This window comes from Python bivittatus, unplaced genomic scaffold, assembly GCF_059951505.1.
Source record: "Python bivittatus isolate LINGU-HERP-01145 unplaced genomic scaffold, Pbiv_v1 ctg000840_np1212, whole genome shotgun sequence".
Taxonomy (NCBI): domain Eukaryota; kingdom Metazoa; phylum Chordata; class Lepidosauria; order Squamata; family Pythonidae; genus Python; species Python bivittatus.
The window spans coordinates 11,006,487-11,031,230 of NW_028277113.1; the positions used below are offsets into that span (position 1 = coordinate 11,006,487).

The window sequence follows — 24,744 nt, forward strand, 5'->3', positions numbered from 1 at the left end:
GAAATATTCTAAAAGATGGGCAACGGGAAGGCCTTCTTTAAAAACAGAAGAATGACTCATACTCATAAAATATAATTACTGTAGTAATTTCTTTTAAATATACTGGCTGATGAAAAGGGGGGAGGGGTTCAATTGCCTGTTCATTACTTCTCTTTGCATGGAAGTATGTCCAGAATTGGCACACTTATCCTAAAAGGGACGCCCCATTTTTAGATACTTGTTGGAACTGCCTTTCTGTCTTCAGTCTTATAGTGGGATGAACTGCAATATATATTGCTTGAGAACCACAGAGTCTGAATAAAATGCTATAATGTACAAAATGTGCCATCTCTGTAAAGACTAGCCAGGCTTGGCATTTAAAGGAGTACTTTAATTGTCTATGGTAATAAATATTGGAAACATGTAAACACTTCAAAAATGTATCTGGAAAGCGGGAGACAATTAAAATTATACAGTGGAGAAATCCAACAATGAAAAAATATATATTATGCATATCTTTATGAAATTATTTCTGGTATTGGGAAGTGTCAAGGGATTCACCCTCACTTCGAATTTTACAATGTTATCACATTATTTCTTTGTAAGTCTTTTCTTATAAGGTATGGACTATAATCCCACCCACCTTTTACTCCCATCAGCTCTTATAACTCTATGAAGGGTTGAAAGAAAACTGGTCAAAGTAGTAGGTGGAGAGCCCTGGCCCCATGAAAGTAGGCCTGTAATGCCATTTAAAGACAGTAGCCTGAATGCATATCACAGATGTTTATATCAAGTTTTTTGTACATATAAACTCTATTCATGCTTGCTTCTATGTGATCGAATTCAAATTCTTCATCAGCTGGGTTTGGGGTCAAGTTGAACCCAATCTGCATACTGTTGTACCTGTGTAGACACACTGAATTAGTTCATTGGATTATTTCAAGTAGATAGATTCATAGGATTACAATCTTAGTGAAGTAAATGGGCGATTGCTTGAATCCAGTGAATGCAAAACCAAATAAATATGTATGTGTATAATCTTAATTGAAACCTGAATGAATTTCCTGAGGTGCAAACACAAAGGAAAAGAAATATGCCACAAATTTGTACAACGGAATGGAAGATTTAGATTTTCTTAAAATTGTGTGGATAAGGCAGAACAATTGTGCACTAAAAGCAAAATCTGGAATAAACCTTTGCTCTCTTAACACTTACTGATCTTTGCTTACTGAAAAGCAAACTGTAAAATACTATATTAAATAGGATAAAGCAAGAACAAGTTAATTATTCTGACCATTTCTTATTTAAAAAAATCTACAAAATCTGTGTATTCATTTATTTAATTTAAATTTCTTTAAAAAGAAGTTTCAGGTTCTTACAACTGCAGGGACAAGCTTCAAACTACAAATAATAACATATAAGAAAGAACAGATATAAAGTGCTATTATTGTTTTCTGTTAACCTGGGCAAATCTAAATAGTTTCAAGAGTGCCTGATTAAGTTTAAGGGACTAGTCTCATATTTTGAATATATCAGCACTAAAATGCTTGGCCACCATGAGGGAGATACATCTGACCAGAATTATTATGTTGTGTTGCAACCAAAAAGTGGTTAGGGAGTCCAGTGTCACCTTAAAGTTCATTATTATGAAGCAGGTTTACACATACTAGATGAAGTGATGAAGTAGACTCTGATTTCATACTACAACTACTCTTAAAATAACAGATGAATTTTGTGACACTCCCTGCACCCCCCCCCCGAAAATAAAGCTAACGGTTTCATTGTTACTATGGTTGGTCAAGGAACAGGCATACGACTTATTTTTTATATGCATTTTTAATAATGTAATCCATTTTCACCTAAATATTGCAGGGGTTCTCAAATTTTTAGAACTACCATTGCCCATTGCAGACACTGCAGGAAAAGGGTCCTGGCTCACAATCTGAGATGCCCTGGTCTGGTCCATAATGTAGTGGATTAAATTAAAATACAAGAAAAAATAGAGTGAAAAATTATGATTCATGTGAAAAAGTGCTGGTGAATGTAAAGGAAGAATCGATCCACAGTTTTTTGGTACATGATGAACTGATGATCAAGCCTGCTCAACGGGATGCATTTTTCTCCTTTATGCTTTGCTTGTACATTTGCAAGTTGAGCAAGTTAAAGATGTCAGAACCAACTTTAGAGCACAAGCATCTAAAAAAAAAGTTAAGTTATGCAGTGCTGTTCCTGGAATATCTCCCTGCTTGGGAAAATGGGAAGTATATAACAGGATATTTAAAACTTTAAAGCATTTTCTCAAAGGAAAAATTAGATGTAGATTTTACAGTACACATTTATGTTGTTCTAAAATACCACAATAATCAGCTCATATTACATTTCTAGAATAACCAACATGTGGTTGCCTAAATAGAGAATGTAAACTTTGGCTGCATTCTTTGAAGTTTTGATCACAGAGCTTGGAAATATATTACATTATTATGCATTGGACCCATCACCTTTCCCTTCAGGATGGATTACCTTGGATACCTCAGAGGAATAATGAATGTTAATGAATGAATAGTTTGTACTGATGTATGTTTGGATTGCATTTAAAGAGGATACCTTAAGCCAAAAGTTTACGACGTCATATGAATTAGGCAAAATCTCCTGTAGTATATACATATAAAAAGGTTTCTTAAAATATTCAAAGTATTGAGGACTGAATATACTAAGTCACCATGGAAGGGTATGAACCATCAGTGTGGACTGGAGTATTTTATACTTGTGACTATTGAATGGCCAGCAGTACTTGGAACCAGCCACTGTATTAGGGGGGATTTTTTAAATGACCAATTCTTCATTCATTCATATACTTATTCATATAATTAGTGTAATTTTATTTCATCTATCTATGCTTCCAGTGTTTAATGTCTCAACCACCGCCATTTTTGGTAAGCATCAAAAGATGAGCAATCTTACTAGCATGTCCTTAACAAGGTTTCAGGTATTCAGCAATGTGTGGCCAAATTGAGAGAGAATGGCTTCTTCTCATGAAAAACATACCACTTTACTTTTCTTTCTTGGCCATTTATATGACATTTCTCAACTGTGTGGGTGCCTCCATTATGACCAGTTTGGAAATGGGTTGATTTGAACTGCCAGCAGCCTCACAATTGTGGTAATCAGTGCTGCTATACTGAAAAATCAAATGTGGGTGGGTGAGGGATTTAAATAGGAAAAAGGTCCCAAGAAAGGAATAAAACTCCAATTTGAACCTAGCTATTTTGAGCTAGTAGGGGAACTGAAATATACATTCTTCTGGCATATTCCCTTTGGCCTGTTTAGCTGGGCGAGGAAAAACACCCACTAAGATGACATGGTCACCGCCTGAAGGAGAAAAACTCCCACTATTTTGGACAACATTTGGGAAAGAAATAAAATCAAATTCAAGTTCATAACACATGCCGTTTGATCAAGCACAGACTTCTCTTTGCCAGCAAGCACCCTGTCCAAAGGATAGAAAGGGATGTTCTTGAGAAAAGTCTACTTTTAATTCACATAAGAGTGTATTTTTTATTTTCCAAGGAAGTAGAGATAGATCACAAGGCTAGTTACCTTCTATCCTTCATGCCTTAAGTGCTACTGTATACAGCATTGCTAAAAATGTTAACTCAAATATAAATCACCTTGAGTTCAGTGGGGTTTGTCTTCATATGTGAACATTGAATACTAATGGTTGTACTGCAAATATACAATTTCCTGCATTTCATTCAAAGCAGTCAACATTTAAGTCCTATGGCTTTAAAGCTTCATAAAAGTAAAATGTCTGTGTGACCTGTTTAGTAGTGATCTGAGTCAGGAAGACATGATAGAACCTATTGGCTTGTTTTTAGCACAGTGTTGTTTAGCCCGTTTTTAGATAGACTTTTGCTGATTGATCCAATATTGGTCTGAGAATCTCTGCAGTGTTAAATCCAAGTGGCTTCATGCAACCCCATATATTCTTAATATGCAAGATGATCTTGGAATGGAGGGTTAGACCATTTTTTATATGCATTTGGCTTTGAGAGCCACAGGGGATACTAAGATATGCAATATGGATGCTTTTAAAGTTTTTTGATTATTGGGATATTTTTTCTTTTTAATTATTTCAAAATAATTAATAAAATAAAAGGATACCTACAATCATATTTTCAATCTAATGTGTCCTCAGACTTAGTAAGTATGATGGGAAGGGAAGGGAAGGGAAGGGAAGGGAAGGGAAGGGAAGGGAAGGGAAGGGAAGGGAAGGGAAGGGAGGGGAGGGAAAGGGAAGGGAAGGGAAGGGAAGGGAAGGGAAGGGAAGGGAAGGGAAGGGAAGGGAAGGGAAGGGAAGGGAAGGGAAGGGAAGGGAAGGGAAGGGAAGGCTTTGGAATATATGTTATAAACAAAAGCAACTCTAAAAAATTAATCATATGCTTTGAAAGTCGTCTTTCTTTTGCCTTTTTCAGTCCATCCAAAAACTAATTCAAATGTTGACAGTCAACATATATCAATTCATTGTTGCTAATGAAGTGTTGATTTTTCCTTCGATTTAGCCACTTCATACCCCATACTAGAAAAATCCATAACTCTTGATTCCAAATATTAGAATATACCAAAGAAAAATATATTCACTTTTAATATACTGTATAACAAAGCAATAATATTATGAGAGGCCCAGTTTACCTCCAAATGAATTCAACTACCATTTTTAAAATGAGGCTATCCCATCATGCAAGTTTTTCATGGGAAAAAGGGTCAAAATTATATCTAAGTCCCAAATATTTTCCAGTATTATCTGCAGATATGGAAAGTGACCCACATGCAAATAGAGATTTCAATACTTACAAGAATTTTAATGAAGCCAAATAATAACTATCAAATTTAATTCAAGAACTGAATTCTGAAGTACGTGATTTCAGCCAATAACCAAAGCAGAATGCCCAATGATAAGCTAAAGTTAAAAACTTTTACTATGGAAGGTTAAAACAACATTTCACATAGATACAATAGTGGGAAAAACAAGCTCAGGAAATATGAAATATAAATACCAAGGAAATATGTCTAAGTTAGAACACAAGGTAGGATTCCTGCCCATTTTGACTGTGATATTTGCCTCATTAAAACTAAAAGCAGGGTTTAGTTAGCTATTTACTGTACTTTAATCCTGTTCACTCCAGTAAAATAGAGGAGAAAAACCCAATATACTTTTTGTACTAATCCACTGGAAAAGCATAACAGCCAGGAGATGTTCCCAATTTTATAGATTAAATGGCAGCAAAAGAGGTAAGGTAAGATCAGTGATGGAACAGGGAACATTAAAATTCTTCTGTATTCTGTATTAAGAGGGACTCATTATTATAACCATCAGTTATGGGACACATTAACATGCATTTATGTGTGGTCAAGGTTGAATTATCTCATATATTTCTTATAAAAGGAAGCTAAAATTAAAGGCTTAGAGGATAAAGCTAAAGACTTATGAATTCTTCATGAATTACATCCATCTTCTGACAGATACAGCTATTTGATCTCTGCTAAATACAAACTTAGCAAATTCTATGCAGCCAAGACAGAATTTTATTACATTGCACCAGGCAACAATACTGGAATTACCAAAAAAAGAAAAGAAAAGAAAAGAAAAGAAAAGAAAAGAAAAGAAAAGAAAAGAAAAGAAAAGAAAAGAAAAGCTGTCCAGTAAATTAGTAATTTAATTTAATTTAATTAGTAAATTAAATGTACCGGCTAGATTTAAATTGCTGCTTTAACAAATAAAGCAAAATAATATTGTAGCATCTATTTAGGGTATAAATGAGAAAGCATATACAAATTCCACATCTAGTAATCAACATTTTAAAAATTTATTCTAAATTCAACTTATTCTTCATTAATAAAAGATGAAACAGAAAGTGAGATTGACACAATTTTCACTGGACTAAGTGGTTGGAATGATTTAAAGCAGCAAGAATTGAAGTATTCATTTTGAAAGAAAAGAAGAAAGAAGAAAAATACGCATGTTATGCAGGAGTTGTGAAGGCGTAAAATGGCAAATAGGTGCCCCTTATTATTGAAAAAAAAGGAAGAAAATAAATATTTATTTATTAATTAAATTTACATACCATTCAACTCCCAACAACTCTGGGCTGTTCACAGAAAAAATAATTAAAAACTAAACAAAAGACAAAAATAAAAGAGTAAAAGATGACAAAAAGTGGACAGGAACAACAACAACAACAACAACAAAACAGACTTACACAACCCAAGTTCACATTTTATCTGGACACTGACTAAAATAAAATTATTTGTTTGATTTTGATCATGCTACCAAATGCTGATAGCAGGAACTTGTATGTTTTAGAGACCACAAAATGATGCTGGAGGACTGCATATGGCCTGTAAGTTATTTGCCTATCTCTAATTTTTATATATAATATTTATTTATCAAATTTATACAGCCGCCCATCTCACAAACAAGTGACTTTGGGTGGCATACAATAAGGCTAAAAACAATTCGTTAATATATACATCATTATCATCATCATCATCATCATCATTATTATTATTGCATCATGATCATCTATATCCTTGTTCAGAATCCTTTTACACAGCTGCAAGAAAAACTAAAAGAAGTAAGGCCGGCCATGTATTAATTGTATCTATAAAAGAGGGATTTATTACATTTTCATCCCAGCAGTGTCACAAGAACAAAAATAAATGAGAAATTATTCTCTCTTTTATTCACCCTACCATTTTCCTTAACGACCTTATGAAATAGCTTTTGCTGAGAAAAATGACAGTCGAAAGGACATTCAAGTGGGCTGCACAGAGCTTTGACATTCTAAGTATGTACTTTTCTACCTGCCAACGAGTACCCTTCTCGATACCTCTGTGTGATCTGGACCGCTGTCAATATTATCTGTAAAATGCTTCTGCTAAAGGTAAATCCGTAATTCCATAGTTATGGAGCCCAGCTGCTTGACAAGTGCCCTTCCTGTAAGGAAAGTAGAACAAATTGTCAGGAATACCTAGGATTTTTTTAAAAAAATACTATTTTAAAAAAACTAGGAGAAAGGATCATGTAAGAATGGATAAGTCTTTATAAAGGTCTGACCCAAACAGGCAATAATGGACCAAACAGAAAATAAATAAAATATGACAAGAACCTCTGGACAATGATTATTTATTTAATAATACAATCATTAATAGATTGTCCACTTCACAAGAACGTGCGGCTGTTTCCAATCATCATCATTTTCAATAAAAACAACAGATAACAGTCCAGTCTAAAGTAATTATGTTTACTGTTAAAAGGTTTTTAAATATTAAAGAAAACTAATTATAAACATCCTACCAACAAAGCTATTGATTGCTTGTTGGATTCCTGCACAATTTCTTTTTTTCTTTTTAAAGTCAAGATGGACAGCTATTTGGACAGCCAGCCTCTCCCTTTTAAATAGCTATCTTGTTTGAAACAATATAAAAGCACCGTATATGTCTTTCAGATTCCTTTCTCGGACAAAAACGACTTAAGTGTCATCGTCTGCTTAAGTCATTAAACTGCTGAAACTTCTTACCGTCGCTTCTAAGGAAACGCAGTAACGTGTTATCTGCCATGAATCAAATGCTTTTATTTTAATTAAATAATGATTATCTCAAGGGTCACTGGGATAACTAATTGGGGTCCCTTCCACAAGAAACAAGTTTTTCAGGTTGAACATCCTGCCCAGACAGCAAATACAATGGAAAAACAAGACTACTGTAAGGGCAGCAATGAGATTCAGGAAAAGCAGCATCCGGCGTGTCCATGAATAAATGTTGATGACCTGGAAAGACCTGGCCAAAAAAGGAAAAAAAAAAAAAAAAAGACAAGAAGAAGAAGCAAAAGGAAAAAGAAAAAGAAAAAGAAAAAGAAAAGGGATAAGATTTATTATCTATCTATCTATCTATCTATCTATCTATCTATCTATCTATCTATCTATCTATCTATCTCAATACACCAGGGGTCCATTTGTCTTTATCACTGATTCGATCTACACTTGTTTAGAATACAAGTGAACCGCTTATTGGACTGACTGACCTTTGGAGCTATTCCACCCTCACAATCAAGAAAGGAAAATGATGGGGGTTATTAAACAAATGGCAATTTAGCAAAACAGAGTCTGCACAGAGAGCAATCTGCCTTGAAATAATTTTCTCAGTGCTGGCACAGTAAAAAGGATGGGCAAGCACGCCCAGTCTGAAACCAAGCACATTCCCAAGGCTCAGTCCAAGAGGTGGAATTTTTAAAATGCATCCGTAGATATTTTAAGGGGTAATACTGACCTCGTTTTAGTTACGGTTTGTAAAATGCCCTCTTAAAGTATGGCTCAAACCCTAACATGGAGGAGGTCATGGCACCAAAATAGTGGAGGGTTGCAAATTCTTCTATGTAAATATTGAGCAATGGACTGAGGATTTTTTTTTTTAAACGGTTATATAATTATCGCCTTGATAATTGCATTGGTTTCATTCTTGTTCACTGCCCAGAGTTCTTCTTGGTAGCTTAATTAAATTTGTTTAATAAACATATACGTCTTGCGCACCTAAACTAGCCTGTTGCCCTTATATAAGCTAAAAGATCCTAACAGCAAATATTCAAGTAAATGAAGCGGACAAACAAGCTTCTCTATATAGGGAGAAATCTCACTTTGACTTTTGGTTCAGGCAATCTCATGCAAACATCGCATATATTTATTTTATACCTAAAACTAATTAGCAATGGAAAACAACTTTAGCAGAGCAGTACTCGTTTGCTCTAAGTATTTTAACTACAAGCTTTTTGCATTGCTGGTGGGATGGTTTTTGAAAGTCAAGTGTTATCCCTTCCCAACACTACTACACCAAACAAATTCACTTATAGTTTAGTCCGACTTTGACTATTTGTAGATGCATATGTTCTCTCTCTCCACCCTCATTCACACACACACACTTCAATAGCAGTGTGTGGGAGAAAAAAAGGCATCAGCTGAACTTTGAAAGTAGTCGCGGTTAAAAAAGCAGACTTACAACTCTATTAATGCCAACCTCTAAACCTTATAGCACCTGTTACAGCTAAATACACTGGGTTTCTTTTCTAACTGAAGTCAAAGATAAGTAAACAAAAATCTCTGCTTTAAAAAAAAATTAAATTTCTGAAAACCGTTCCATAATACATGAATCTGAATCTTCAGAGCGCTACATTTTTGCCACATAATCAGACAGAACCTTCTGGACATGTTGCATGCGAGATCACAAGAAGGTTTTGTGAAGACATTTTAGTTTAATAAAATACAATAAATTAAGAAGATGTCCACTTGAAAACTCTTGTATAAAATATTGATTCACTGAATGGCAACCATATATGACCACTCATGTTCTATCGTACTGTAAAAGAACTCCCAGCTATTTGAAATCAGGGTATTCAGAAGAATTTGATTACCACATCTATAACATTTTTAAAAATTGCCATTTTCTCTTCAACATCTGGCAATTTCTTTGATACAAAAGGAAGATAATCATAACTTGAAACATGGGAGAGTCATGAATCACTCATACTTGTGTAATAATTGTATGTGTGTGAGCATTTGGCAGAAGGATTAGGGCTATTTGAAATTAAGTCGTCTTCAAATACCCTTCTTATAATAGGTGTTACTTATGTGCATGAGTGACCATTATTGATAATGCAATCCAAATCCTTTTCTAAGGACCGAAAGCCAGTAAGGAGGAAGCAGCTATAAAGCAGAAAAAAGGAAAAAAGAAAAACATTATTATTTGGTAAAACCACTAATTATATTTACAGTGTGAAGTACATATTTGAATACATAAATTTCCCCTACAATCTTTAGGGAGATAGGGCTACTGATAATATGGATGTATTAAACTTATTTTGGAAAAGAGTTCACATACCTGTATATTAAAAATACATTTTGTGAATGGTATGTATGTTTTCTAAAGAGAGCCAGTAGATGGCAGTATAGACTACGCACAGACTTCAATACTGTACAGCAGGGTTCCTCAACCTTGGCGGCTTGAAGATGGGTGGACTTCAACTCCCAGAATTCCCCAGCCAGCATGCTGGCTAGGGAATTCTGGGAGTTGAAGTCCACCCATCTTCAAGTCACCAAGATTGAAGAACCCTGGTGTACAGTAAAGAAATGTTTGAGTTAATCCTAGCTATGCTTAGGAATACCCAAAGATATCACCATATCATGGATTCTTATTCCAAAAGTTCTACATTGATATAAATTGTTTTTGGCACCAGTTTAATAACAATAAAAACAACAACAATTGTTTTCTATTTTGTCAAGCTTAGTTGAAGTGTATTCAAATATCACTTCCAGAAGCAGCAATAAACTCCCATTTTCCCTATATCAACAAATACTTTGCAATGGAAATAAGTCACAATGTGAAACTATTTGTGTCCTTGTTTTGTAAAGGAAAAATCTCAATAATACTCAACTGGAATTTGTAAAGCAAGTGTCCATGATACACACTGGGAAAAAAAAAGTCCTGAATTAGCTCACTACCTACTGTATTATGGAGGTTATAGGGTGGTCTCCCACACAACAGTTGTATGCGTTTCTGCTTAGACACAGAGGTAGAGTCAGTAACCCAGAAAGCTTAGTTTTCTTTCTCACCCAGAAATGATACTCTTCCTTCTGCAAGACCTAATTTGGACAACCACCACAAAGGTTGTCAAGTTACTTGCAATAGCTATGGCTTGCAGAAGCCAGGTGATATCCTCTTCTCGTTATTGTTTCATGGGTTGCTGTTGTTGTTGTTCTGTATTTTAAATTTTATATTGGTGTTTTATTGGTGTTTCTGTATTTTAAATTCTGTATTTGTGTTTATTGGTCTGAGACTGTAAATAACTTCACTTTGAAAAAGGATAATTCAAAGTAAAATATAGTACTGAATATCAGGAATAATTCTAAATTTCCAGGAAATGTATTATTAATAAAGATGTTCAAGAATTTTGCATCTGTACTGTTAATTTTCATAATCTCTGCTTTTGTGTTATTTATTACAATAATAAATGGAAAACAAGTACTGTCCTGATGAGATCAAGTTCATTCATGTAGGAGTATTAGTGGATATCTTTTATTTATTTTTCAAATGTATATGCCACCAAATTTTTTAGACTCATGGTGGCTTACAGCTTACAGCATACTAAAATGTAATATCTCCCCTCCCCCATATATTAACAAAATGTAAAAGCACAATGCTCAGAAGTAACAATAATTATAATATCTAATAACAGAAAAATAGACCCCCAGCTAGCCATGATCATAGTCATTACCCAAAGGCCCTCCAGAAAAGCTTGATCTTTAAAAGCTTCCAGAACACCCTGAGGGACCAGCCTAAATATTAGATAGATGCTGTAGGGCAAACCACTTCCGAAAAACAGTTGCCTTGAAAACTGCAAGGACTCGTCCAAGCAGTTACTGCAGGGTCAGCAATGACTGAACGCAGACAAAAAAAAAAAAAAGGGACATCATGATGGAAAACTAGCACCTTTTGGCCTCAGTCTTCTCACCTCATTAAATGGAGGATCAGAAGCAGCTTCTCCCAGGAGGACCTCCTCGTCTGGTTAGAATAGGTGGTCCTGAAAGTATCCATGTACCAAGCCATATACCGTATTTTTCTGACTATAAGACGATACTTTTTTCTAAAATCCTTACGCTAAAAATTGAAGAGCGTCTTATTCAAGGAAGTCAGCCGAGGAGAGAACCGCGTGGTTGCAAAACTGCCCATACTTTGTCTCTGCAAAGAGGCTTCCTCCTATTGCTAGCCTCCAATCACGAGTGAAATAGCGTCAGTCTGCAAACAGACTTCCTCCAATCACGAGCCTTATGTAACTGACGTCAGCTGATGCTAAACAAACCAATTAGAGGAAGTCTGTTTGCAGAGACAAGCTATCGGCAGTTTCACTCGTGATTGAATGTAATCAGTTATGCAAAAGAGCCTGGAAATAGAGCTGCAGAGAGACGGTTTGGACCTCCTCCCACTGAGTGTATCAGGTCAATGTTAACTAATTACTAAATAAAAATGTGTTCTGCACTATCTTTAAAATATTGATTTCTTAATTTTGGGTTGGAAAAGTGGGGGTTGTCTTGTACATGGGGGCGTCTTATTGACGGAAAAATACGGTATGTTTTATAAGTCAAACTAGCACTTTGAATTGTACCCAGAAACTTATTGGTAGCTGTCAGCCTTGCAAGGTAGTCCAGACAAGAAGCACTCCCAGAAGGACTAGCTCTACTTTATTGTAAGGTTACATTAACAGAATTTTGCAAGACTGAAAGTTCATTTCTCCCCCACCACTTTTACAGCCCAAGAAACTAGGGAGGGTCACTTCTGAGATGTTTGCCATACCCACATTCCTACTGCAGGCTGAACTGTCTCTTACCCAACTGTTACCCTGCCTGCAGCTCGTCCCCCTATCTCCCAAGGGCATTCCCACATACCATTACAGTAACCAATTCAAGGCCAGCAAATTAGGGGTGTTCATAGTGATTAACACCCATCAACCAGTGAACTTCTACATCTGGATCATCTGCCATTTCCAAATGGTCTTTAAAGGCAGCCCCACATAGAGTGCATTGCATTAGTCTAACCAAGTGGTGATAAAGGTATAAGCCACTGTAGCTAGGCCCTTCTGCTCAGAAAAAGTTGCAATTGGTGCACCAAGCAAAGCTGGGCAAAGGCCTCGGGTCATGGCAGCCACCTGCCCATGTTACCAGTGAGTCCAGAGGATTCCCAAGTTGCAAATCTGCTGCTGAGGGAGCATGGCTACCCTTTAAGAGGCAACACTGGAGTGGGTGAATCTGAACAACATTGTTATCAAATGCTTTGTAAACCAATTATAGTAGGCAGACAGGAAGTCTTTCTGCTCAAGGCTTCTAGCCAACAGCAGTAAGGGAGGATAAATAGTAATACTTTGTCTCTCTAATCATCACAGTGTAGGCCTGAACATGGGCTCATTCCCATGTTTGACCAGGTTCACTTTGAGACTTCCTCCACCCAACATTCCACGCTTTATGTTCTAGAGTTCCTTAGTAAACTGAGGAACATGCTGAGGATTGCCACACAGGGTACATTTCAGGGCAATAGTGTCAAGGGTCCAGGTCAACCTTCTCTTGCCAGAGACTAACTAGGATCTCAGTGGAACTGCCTATAGAGTATTGAGAAAACCTCCCAGTACTCTTTGGAAATCATTTGGATCCATTAGACACTTAGGTCTAATAATCCCACTTAATTAATATCATTAAACTTAAGGACAACCTAATAAACCTCAAATTTTATTTAACCTGTTGTACTTACAAGTATGATTTACTACCTTTGGATAAAATAAATATCCTTATTCCTATCTAGACACTTGGGGCTGGACATCTTCAAGATTTAGAACACTAAATGGACACTTTTTCTGACTTTTCCTGTTCAATTATTGGTATATATCTGCAAATTTGTCTAGTTATAATAGCAGTTTCTAGTACTTTCAACAGCATCTTTAGTCAGGCGCATAGAAATCCCTTTTATGGTTGAATAATATAGATAACCACAGAAATCATAAAACTAAAAATTATTCAATCTTTATGTAACAGCAATGTCACACTTACAGAATACAGTCCTTGACTTACGACCATTTGTTCAGATGGTGCTGAAAAAAATGACTCATGACCGGTCCCTGCAGTCATGTGATCAAAATTCAGGCACTTGGCAACTGGCATGTATATATGATGGTTGCAGCATCCGGGGGGGGGGTGTCACATGACCGCCATTTGCAACCTTCCCAGCTAGATTCCAAAAAGCAAAGTCAATGGGGAACCGCTTGATTTACTTAATGACCATGGTGATTCGCTTAACAACCATGGCAAAAAAAGTCATAAAATTGGGTGTGGTCACATGATGCCTCACTTAATGACTGCACTGCTTAACAATGAATTTTACAGTCCCTATTGTGATCGTAAGATGAGCACTACCTATATCTTCAGAGAAGGTATAGAAAGGATATTGCTTTCTCTACAACATTCTAGATTTTCCCCATAAAATTTACATTTATATTACAAAGATGCAGACTTCAGTTAGATGGTCATTCTAACAAATAGCCCATCAAGTAAATAGGATAAAGATGCAGGAAGTTGAGAAATTTGAGGGCATTACATCAATGCTGGAAACCTCTGGCTTCCGTCCAAAGACATAGTATTTTTATCCTCTTGGCATCCAGGCTTTCCCACATCCCTGGATTCAGGACTTCTTACTTGCTGTTAAACTCACCCACTTTGACATTTCTCTGCTAGACAGAGACAGATGTTATTACCAGGTAGGTGCTATATGTGTTGCCTCTCTCTGTGTTTCTGTTCTCCCTCACATAGCATCTATATGTGTCTGTGTACATGTGTGCACTGGGAAGAACCGTGGACAGCATATGCTCTGCTCTGGATCATGTGACCTGGAGAGAGGATGAGGGACTTGGAATGAAGCAGATGGCAACATTCCGAGTTGCTGCCCAAATGCCTTTTCCATAAGGATGCATTGGGGAATTTTTTTTTCTAGAATGTATTTCTCTGCAGCTCCCAGTCAGGTCCAGCCCATTTTCAAACACGTCTTTCTTTTGTTGGCTTCTCCCAGCATACCATTCTGTTCAGTTTTCAGAGTGTTATCCTGATGGCTGGCTGGCTGATTGACAGACAGAATTCTGAGCCCCTTTATTTAAATAAAGAATGTGTTGGGTTGAAAAGAATAAAAAGGTAGGACTGCTCCCTGCTGTTTCAGGAAAAAACTGCCTAGTACTGGATACTTTCTTAAAAAGACCTGGAACATCAAGGCAGCCTGCCCATGTTCAAATTCTGCATTTCCTAGTATCCCAGTATTTGCCTTTTATGGTCCTCTATTTCAGGATTTTAATCTATTTATCTGTACTGTACTATTTTAACAACTCACATAATTTGATTGACAATGTGAGGTCCCTACTCATACTAGATACACCATCTGGTTTTAGAACATCCATCAGCTGCTCTTTCTACTGTCATTCTTTTTGACTCTGAAAAATTATTAATCCCAAGCTTCACATCTACATCTGCAATATCATTATCTGCATTAGTTCTATCATTCACTTCAGTATTTTTACAAACTGCAGCCAAGTGACAATCTGGAAAATTATGAGCAGGTTAATGTTGCATGACTGACCAATCCATATCCTGAAGTTAAAAGAATGAAGGATATCTTTAAATGTAATGCAGGATGCTTATTACATGAAAAGGAATACTCTTCACTTAATACTTTTTTACAAGACCATATGAGCTGCATTTATTTTAAAGACAAGAAGTTGGGGGGTGGGGAGAAAGCATCTCTCAGACAAGAACCAGTTATATACCAAGGTAAATCAACTTGCTCATATTATTACTCATTATGCAAGTAACTTTTACACACTATTTTTTATCTATATGCCCCAAATCATTTGGGAGTACCAAACTGGGGGAACCTATATCAGCTAACCTGTAATAATTATAAAAATCAAGGATCAAAGTATGCATATTCTCATATTTCAATGACTGTTTAATCCAAAGCCTGTAGAACACAGTATGAGCCCCGAGAATTTGAATATTTGAAAGGGTTTCTGTCAGCAGGATTGGATCCAATATCAGCAGAGAAGTCCAGAGCCACAGTGTATGTTAAAATCTAAATCATGACTAACTGCCCTACGAGAATTAAGTAGGGATTTACTGGGAAATCTGTACTGTTTCGTATAAATGTAATTAAATACCTCTGCCTATGCATTTCTTGAAGGCTCTAGGAATCAATATATTTTTAAAAATTTAAAGTCATTTTAAAATACAGTGTCTGAAGCAACTAACTATAAGCCAACTTCTTCAACCTACTATGATTCAGGTATCTCTTAGCTCCCATATTTTTGAAGTATGCGTGGCTAAGAAGGCTGTAAGAAGCTCACTATTTCCAAAAGATCAGCACATACCATCCAAGTAGCTATATTTTTTAGGGGGGCAGTATTTATTTTGTATAAGGACTGAGACTGGGCTGCAAACCATGTGTAATGGTATGTGGGAACACCTTTGGGTGACTGAGCCCAGAAACGCTGCCTAGGGAATGGTCAGATAAGAGACAGCATAGTCCCCAGCTGGATAGTGGGCAGGGCAAAAGGCTCAGAATAGACCCTCCCTAATTCCTCGGGATGTAAAGGAGATGGGGAGAGAATTGCACTTTCAGACTTGCAAGATTCTGTTAATGTAGCTTTACAATAAAGTAGAATTACCTCATCTGGTCATGTTTCCTGTCTTGTCTACCTGGTGACATCAATCTTGCCCCACCCACTATCCAACTGCAGACTATGCTGTCTCTTATCTGACTGTTCCCTAGGCAGTGTCTCTGGGCCCAGTCTCTCAAGGTCATTCCCACATACCATTGCACCATGTTACCACAGTGTCAGGCTGTGGTTGTGTTGTCCAAGAACAACAGGGAAACACTTCACTCAAATTCAGTTCTTTTATTGCTTACACCATATAGACAGAATCTTGCCAGACTAAATCTGTACTACTGCAGCTAGTGGATATACCCTGGAAGATTCAAGGGAGTGGCTATTCTAAATCCCCTATACTTCCCATGTTCCTGCTCTGGACTGTGCTGTCTCTTGTCTCGCTGCCCTTGAATGCGCCCCCTCCTTCCTGAGAACCTTGCTGTCTACTGCAATCCACCACACACAATGAACCGATGTAAAGACTCTTTTTAAATTTAATCATTTTGGAAAAGGAAGAATTTTGGCAATGTGGTTTCTTACACAAGAGTGAGAAAAGCTACACCTGTTAAAATGTTTACTTGGGCTGCTATTAAAGGTTCAAAAGCTCCCCTCCCCCTTTTTTTCCTCACAGTATTTATATCTCTAAGATATGGGGATGACAAGAGACACTTGTAGCAATAAACATTACTGGACTGATCTAAATTATAAATAATATGCAACAGTGACACTGAGTTAGAAACAGAATCATGGTCATCAACCTCCCAGAAGGAGAAGACACTTGAACTGAAGTGAAGGATGATATGAGCAAACCTAGCATCTGGAAATGGCTGTGCTTTACTAATTTTAGACTCAGAATCTAATTAACTCTTTGCTCATATTATACTTTATGTCTGGGATTTCAGCTGCACTTTCATTTCATACAAAAAAAGAAAAATTATCCTGATTCTTATATCATTCTTGTATGATTAACCACTTGGTAAGTAACGTAACGTCACTTTGCTACTTTTGTGATATTACAGTAGGATCACTATTTTATTTTCCCATCTTGAAATGAAGTATTGACATCCCAAGGAAAGGGGATTAATCTAGCTTTGCATATTTCTAGATCTCAGATCTGCTTTTGATTAGTTCTAAGGAATTTGTTATGGGCGAAGTTAGAAGCATTGGTTTGATAACTGACTTTTATTTCTAATGTTGAGCTAAGTAGTCAAACTGAATTACATATGAATTATGAATAAAAAAGGACATGTATGTAATTCAATTTTAATTACAAGACAAGTATGTCAAGCATTTTTATTTAAAATTTTGAGTGGTGTTGTTAATAATTCAGCCCCAACTGATGTACATTTACTGACACTAATTGTTATACTGAAGTTGTTTCTATCCATTTACACAGATCATATATCTTGCTTTCTCAGGTCATGTTGGGAATTCTACATATTTTGACAATTTTACTATTTGTCTAGGAAGCAGGTATTTAGTTATTTTTTAAAATTTTATTTGAACAAATCAGGAAAACATTGAAATAAATACAGCACAATAAAGAAAAACCCTCCCCCATAAAGCTACACACACACACACAGTCTATCCTCAAAGAAGAAAAATCACCCCCAACAAACCATAAATAAATTTGTAATCTTAAGGAGACAAAATTTTAAGCATTATATCCAACAACTTCATGCCAAGACATATTCATAAATGGATGGAATCCAGTAGGAATTTATTCGTTAATAGACTAAAAAATGGAACCAAGTGTAACTATAGCTAAAATGTTTTTCTTTTCTTTTTTTCCTGGCATGCTAACTTTTTAGCCAGTGCTATTTTCCACACTTTTAAACAGTGTTTGCAAAAGGAGTGAAAGTATTTTACTGGAATAAATGTGAACAGAACAACATAAATTGAATGAATGCCTTTCATTGTACCATATAATATGTTCCAGACAAACTAGATAATCATTACACTACAATTAATTACTCTGAGGTTGGGGTTATTATAGGCTATTGTGTAATTTCTGAATCCCCTCACAACTGAATGAGTAACTAAATAGGCCCCACCCACTACTTTTTGGAATATCATCCCAGCGTGCTGTTAAAAGAACAAGTGTGGCCCAGAATCTCAGAAAACATTACTGTACATAGCCTTGCTTTGGCAAAAGGAGCAGGTGCCTTCACAGATTACAACTAATAAAACATCAGAAGTTATTTTTATGTACTGATGGAAAATTGTACAGATAATGTAATCTTTCCCTTTAGTACAGGCTTTCTTTTTAGCATGCCGCAATACAACAAAAAGAGACAGGCTTAAATTCAACTATACTTATATAGGATGCTAAATATTAAACAAAATAATTTTCTCACAAATGTGGAAGATAGACACTTCCTGTAGACAGACTATCTTTCACTGTATCATAGGAATTCAACTGGTGAAACGTGTAATGGATACTTTTTTCTACGGTCTCACTTTCAGAAGTGACCTACTCTACTAACTTTATAACAGATACAATCTTGCCAATAACCAATTTTCACTGAGGGAAGTGGACAAGCTTCTTGATCATGTCTAGACTAAATCATGAGCATTCCTTGGAAAATTAACAGAAACTTTTGGTCTGGATTTACAATAATATTTTAAATTAGGTAGAAGTAACCTGAGATTTTTGAGCCTATGTTTAAATCAGAGAACTCCAAAGTTTTGTATTATTAAAAACCAGGGAAAGTCTTTGTTTTATGAAGTAAATATGGAACTATATGTCAGTTCAGAGCAAAAAAAGAAAATATATAAATTCTGAAGCCATGGAGTAGAAATTATGTAAGTATGTGTTATGAAAAGGGATCTATTCTCATATTAAAATAATGGGAAAGAAAAATCTGTTTACCATGCCATTAATGTTGCTTCATATCAATTTTGCCTTACTCCTGTGCTTTTAAAATGGATATTCCATTTTATACTCATACCCCAAATATTTTGTCTCAATCAATACTACCTAGACATTGATAGCTTTATAGTTGATTGAAGAGCTGTATTTGCTAATTCTATCTTATTTGCCTCCCTTTTTATATTAGAGTAGCAAAATCTGAAGTGGGCTTTTACAAATATTCATTGATAAGATTGTCCATTAATTTCTTTAATGAAATATAAATGCGCAGTTGCAATTTTAAAGGTAGAAAAAGACATACCAGAGGACTTACATATTCAGCATTAACTGTCATGTGATTAGTTGCCATTAAAGATCAATATTAAGCTTTCCCTTCCATCTTTCAATCTGTCCTGTACTTTTACTCCAAACTCCAAACTCTGTGTTGAGTTTATTTTACTCTACTTTATGCAAGTTTACTTGAATAAATGTAAAACTTTCCATATGTCCCTGGTCACATGCATATTTATTACTCTACTTGGAGTAAGCAGTCTGACAGATAAACAGGTCCCAAAACACAGAGACGTTAAAGGTTATAACCAGCACTATGAATTACACCTGGAAACAAACTGGCAACCAATGTAACTCCTGCAATATTGGCATTACATGACAATATTGGCTTGTCCTTTTGAACTTGCGGGCTACTATATTGTACATTAGTTATTTTCAACATCCATGGAAAGGAATTCTATCTTTTCCATTTCACTGCCATCCTCACTGCTCATGATTTTCCAATGTAGCAAGACTTTGCTTGTTATCCCCTCAGACAGTCCGCCCAACTTCATGCAACTCCACTTTCAACCAGGTCAACTGAATTTCACTTTGTCTTCTCCATTTCCCTTTCATTACACACTGCCCTTTCTGACTTGGCTCAAACACTATCATTCTCCCTTGCTTTTTATACCTCAAAAATTATTTAACAATCTTCAGTCCCCAAAACTGGTTCCTTCTTACTACCTCTCTAAAACATAGGAGTAATCACTCTGCCTGCACGCCAAGAATCTACTGTTGCTCCCTAAATTGGAAAAAAATGGTTAGAAATTGTGTTGTAAGGTTGTCATACAGGTAGTCCCCAGTTTAAGAACAAGTTCCGTTCCCAAGGTCTGACCTTAAGTCGAATTTGTATGTAAGCCAGAACAGTGTTATTGTATAATACTGTATAAGTAGTATTGTGTAATGAACTCAAACCATTGTGTATTTAACTTGAATCATTGTGTATTTAACTCCAATTTTGCTACAATAGGCTCCGTTCTTAACTATGGGTCATCTGTAACCCGGGCATTCTTAACCTGTATATTCTTTACATTCATCAGGCAGCAGGATTAAAACAATACTGAGCCTGTTTCTTCAAATAATATAAGGAAATTGTTGGCCTATGCCACACTGAAGTGTTATACCATAAGACTCTACACCAGCAAACAGCAGAATTATAACAAAGAAGAATAGTTTAAAAAGTGGCTAAATGCCACAGTATAATAAAGAAAAATGACACATGCATCAAGATGATATCTAAATATATTGCTAAAAAGTCAGGACTATGCCAAATCTTTTTTCCCCCCTCATGTAGCAGTAACATCCTTCTAAATCTAAGAGTCTAAGAGTCACTCTCTGGGGGAGATGGGCGGCATATAAATTTAATAATAAATAAATAAATAAATAAATAAATGAAAATAGATAAACCTCAAGAGACCATTTAACCTTCTCTTGAATGAATCAGACTCACCCTTCCCCTTTCTAACCTTGCCATTAATTTTCTGCTCTCTCTGCTAAATAATTCCTACTGGTTTTTTTCTTCCTATCCACTCCCCTCAAAAACCATACTAAATCATAAGCTAAAATTAGCAACCCCAATTTAATATGTTCATACAACACGTTATGCTAAAACAAATAAACTATCGTATGTGGTGCACTGATTCTCATAGTATGCTAAGGCTTAATGTGGTTCTGGTTTACCACATTGTGCTTATACACAGCAACTTTCTCTTTCATGAGTTTCATCTCTCAAACTTGTACGCTTCAAGGCCTTGGAAAGGATATTCCAATGTTGTGATGTGTTCAGACAACATTTTTATCCTATACTGTATACTCCAAGGATGCAAATCGTGGAACTTAATCGTGATTGTAAAAGGATGGAAAGAGTATCGATGCATTCAAACTGTGCTGCTGGAATAGACTTTTAACACCACTGCAGACAGCCAGGAAAACAAACAAATGGATCATAGAACAAATCCGTTCAGAATTTTCACTTAAGGCATGAATGACCAGGCTCCTACAATCATATTTTGGGCACATTATGAGAAGTCCCAGCTTCTTTGAGAAGTCCATTAAGCTGGGAAACGTTGAAGGAAAGAGAAGAGGATGACCAGCAGCAAAGTGGTTGGACTCAATTCGGACAGCAGTGAACGCACCAACGAGAAAACTAAAACGCCGAGTTGAAGACAGATTATCTGAGAGAATTATCTATCTACAAGTTCCGTGAGGGTCGACACCAACCTGATGGCACTTCATCAATCAATCCTGGAGACCTTCCTGGCTGCACTTCATTCCTCCTTAAGTAGGTGGCGTCCCATCTAAAGAGCCTCTTTCCATGGCGCATGCGCCCCGCACGCAGGACCTCTCTTCCTTTAGCTCTCTAAGAACCCGGAAGTAGGTTTCCCAAAGCATCCCTGAGTTTTTGTACGCGTGTCCTCCCTTCAGTTTCTCCGTCTGTGCCCTTACAGATCCTCCGGCCCCTTCGAGTTCCCGCCCTTTCTCAACCCGTGTCACTTTTTAATACCGCTGAGCCGTTCCCGGCCCTATAACATTAAAAAAAAAAAAAAAAAGGCAAGCCTCCGTTAAACTTGACGTTCCTTTTGAGTGACTGGCGGAGGTTTCTGCCGCTGGTTTTCAAGGAGCGGAAACGGCAGGAGCGAGAGGCAGGCCGGCCGGCCGGCTGACTACCGACTGCGACTCGTTTCTGTCCCGTCCTTTGGTCGCGGAGTGCGCGAGCCTCGGACGGGATCGACTCCGGCATTCTGAGCGCGCGGCCGGACAGAGAGGCGGGCGCGGGTGGGAGAGCGCGTGCAGAGGCGCCGACGCGCGGCTCCGTCGGCCAGCAAGTGAGCACGCGAGAGGAGATAACAGAGGTGGCGAGGAGCATCGTGCCGAAACGAACACGGAAATGCCGCCGAAATCCCGGCACTAGCAATAGCTAACGCGAAGGTTTCCTTTCTGTCGTGCCCCTCTTCCTAAAGCCGCAACCCGCAGCCCCTTGTTTTAGGTTATGCTTTTTCCACTTATTATCAAAGCCCGCGTTATCATTCCAGTGCTATTAAGCGGACCTTCCTCCTTGACTAATCCCCTTTCCGGGTTCACTTGTTACAACACCTCGGGCGACACACCTTGCAAGTACACCTCATCCAATTGCTAGGCTCCCTCCCATTTCTCTGTACCCACAGGGTGATTTCTGTAGCCCCTCCCCCCTTAAGTCAATGGAATATCCTCAGAACCAGGAAGGCACCTGCCCCAACTCTGAACTGGCAGCAGAGGACTGTGCAGATATGAGCACCAGGAAAGTAGCCCTCATCACTGGCATTACCGGCCAGGTAAGTATAGTCCAACCTGGTTTCATCTAATGTTGGTACAGAAAATATCACACAACGTGTTTGTTCAAGATGAAAGCCGGGAGGAACTGGGTGCTTGGAAATCACTGGCAAGGAGAGATCAATGCAAATATTAAATGCTGAATTTACTTCCTGATGTTTCCTGCATGCATTCCTAAGGAGAACCGGTGCAATGAATACACTTGTTCATAGGTATGTTATAAGGATATTTGATGCTGACCATATATCTATTTCAATATTTGTGTATTCTTTTGAAACATCTCAATGTGCTACTTTTCCCAGTTGTGATATTTTTAACTGAGGATTCCAAAAAATGTTGAATACAAGGGTCTATTTTTTTAACTTCTAGGTTGTCATGGTCTCATTTCATAAAACCTTATTTTTTAATGCTATATATTTGCAAAGTGATAATTTTTGTATTTCATATAAGCAGGGCAAAATAACTCCTATATGGAGGAGTCACTTCTATGTAAGAATGTGCAAGATGAGAAGTTGCCGCTAAGTATATTGTGCTTGGAATTGCCCAATCTGTAGTGTCATATGTTTCTTGGCCAGTAGCAGAATCATCTGAAAAAAAAAGGACATGTTACATCTTCTTTGTAGCACGTTTAGTAATTACTAAAAGAGTTACTAGGATTTTCTAGAAGTCACATCCTGAAATGTTTTGATAGGTAATCAGAAGTTGTCATATTTTATAGTTGAAAGTGTACTTTCAATATGTCCAAACACTCTTATCTTTACTAGTTCAATGGGCCATGCTAATTCTAGCATAGAGTTTATTTTAAAAATAATTTTTATTTATGCCCTGACTTTCTACATTGTTGAGTACTCAAGACAGCTAAGAAAGTTTTTAAAGATATCTATCTATCTATCTATCTATCTATCTATCTATCTATCTATCTATCTATCTATCTCCCTCCCTCCCTCCCTCCCTCCCTCCCTCCCTCCCTTCCCAACCACTTGTTCAGTGACCATAAGTTACAGTGGTGCTGAAAAAGGAGGCTTACAACCAGTCCTTGAAGTTGCGGCCATTGCAATGTCCCTGCAGTCATGTGATCATGGTTTGGACACTTGGCAACCAGCACATATTTATAACAGTTGCAGCATTCTGGGGTCATGTGATTGCCATTTGTGACCTTCACAGCTGGCTTCTGACAAGCAAAGTCAATGGGGAAGCTGGCAGGAAGTTGCACGTTGCGGTCACGTGAAGTTGTGCTTAATGGCCCATGGTGATTTGCTTAAGCCTGCAGCTGGAACTGACAAACTGACATCGTAAATTGGGTGTGGTCATGTGATATTTCACTTTATGACCACATCGCTTAGCGACAGAGTTGCTGGTTGTAATTGTGGTCAGTAAGTGAGGACTACCTACACACACACACACACAAATATGTAATAATTAAAAGCCTAATGAAGATTTATAGACTTTTTAAATGCTGCAAGAGTTGGGACCAGAAGCGACTCTTGAAGGAATTCGCTCCATAAATTCAGAGTGATGCAGTGTAAGGCCCTCTCTGATGTGCCAGAAAGAAAAACCTCTGACAGTTAGAATCAAGCTCAAAATCTCTCCTATAGATCTTAACACCTAAAAAAGTTTGTAATGGAAGAGGCACTCTACAGATAGTAGATTCTAAGCAATTTAGAAGACCAATACCTTTAAATTTGTTTGGTAAACAGTTGGCAAACAATGTAGATATTGCAGTACAGTCATATGAACCTTGTATTTTGCAGCAGTTATCAGCTGAACTGCATCATTTTGGACCCATTAAAACTTCTGGACACTTTTTCAGGATAGCTGCATGTAGAACACATTACAGTAGTCTATACAGAATGTAGCCACAGCACTGATGATATGCCATTCTTAAATTCCTGATGACCTTCTTCCAGTGGTTTTGTGTAGACGTTGGACAGAAAGGGGCCCAAAATGGGAACTTTATGAGACACCATTGAGTTTAAAATATGGATATCAGACAACA

At 37.1% G+C, this 24,744-nt stretch overlaps 1 protein-coding gene and 1 long non-coding RNA gene across 2 annotated transcripts in view; one reads left to right on the top strand and one right to left on the bottom strand.

Annotated features, from left to right (window-relative positions):
• Nucleotides 1-21,813, bottom strand: part of LOC148213699 (uncharacterized) — a 49,655-nt gene extending 27,842 nt beyond the window's left edge. Inside the window, exons 1-2 of the long non-coding RNA XR_015794061.1 lie at nt 21,660-21,813; nt 6,841-6,973 (exon numbers count right to left, since the gene is read on the bottom strand). This is a non-coding gene — a long non-coding RNA (uncharacterized LOC148213699). The remainder of the gene's footprint in view (nt 1-6,840; nt 6,974-21,659) is intronic.
• A 476-nt stretch (nt 21,814-22,289) lies between these two features.
• The window catches only part of GMDS (GDP-mannose 4,6-dehydratase), a 330,486-nt gene continuing 328,031 nt past the window's right edge, over nt 22,290-24,744 (top strand). The window contains exon 1 of the mRNA XM_088130877.1: nt 22,290-22,750. Within this exon, the coding sequence (XP_087987003.1) occupies nt 22,637-22,750 (114 nt within the window). The 5' untranslated portion in view covers nt 22,290-22,636. The remainder of the gene's footprint in view (nt 22,751-24,744) is intronic.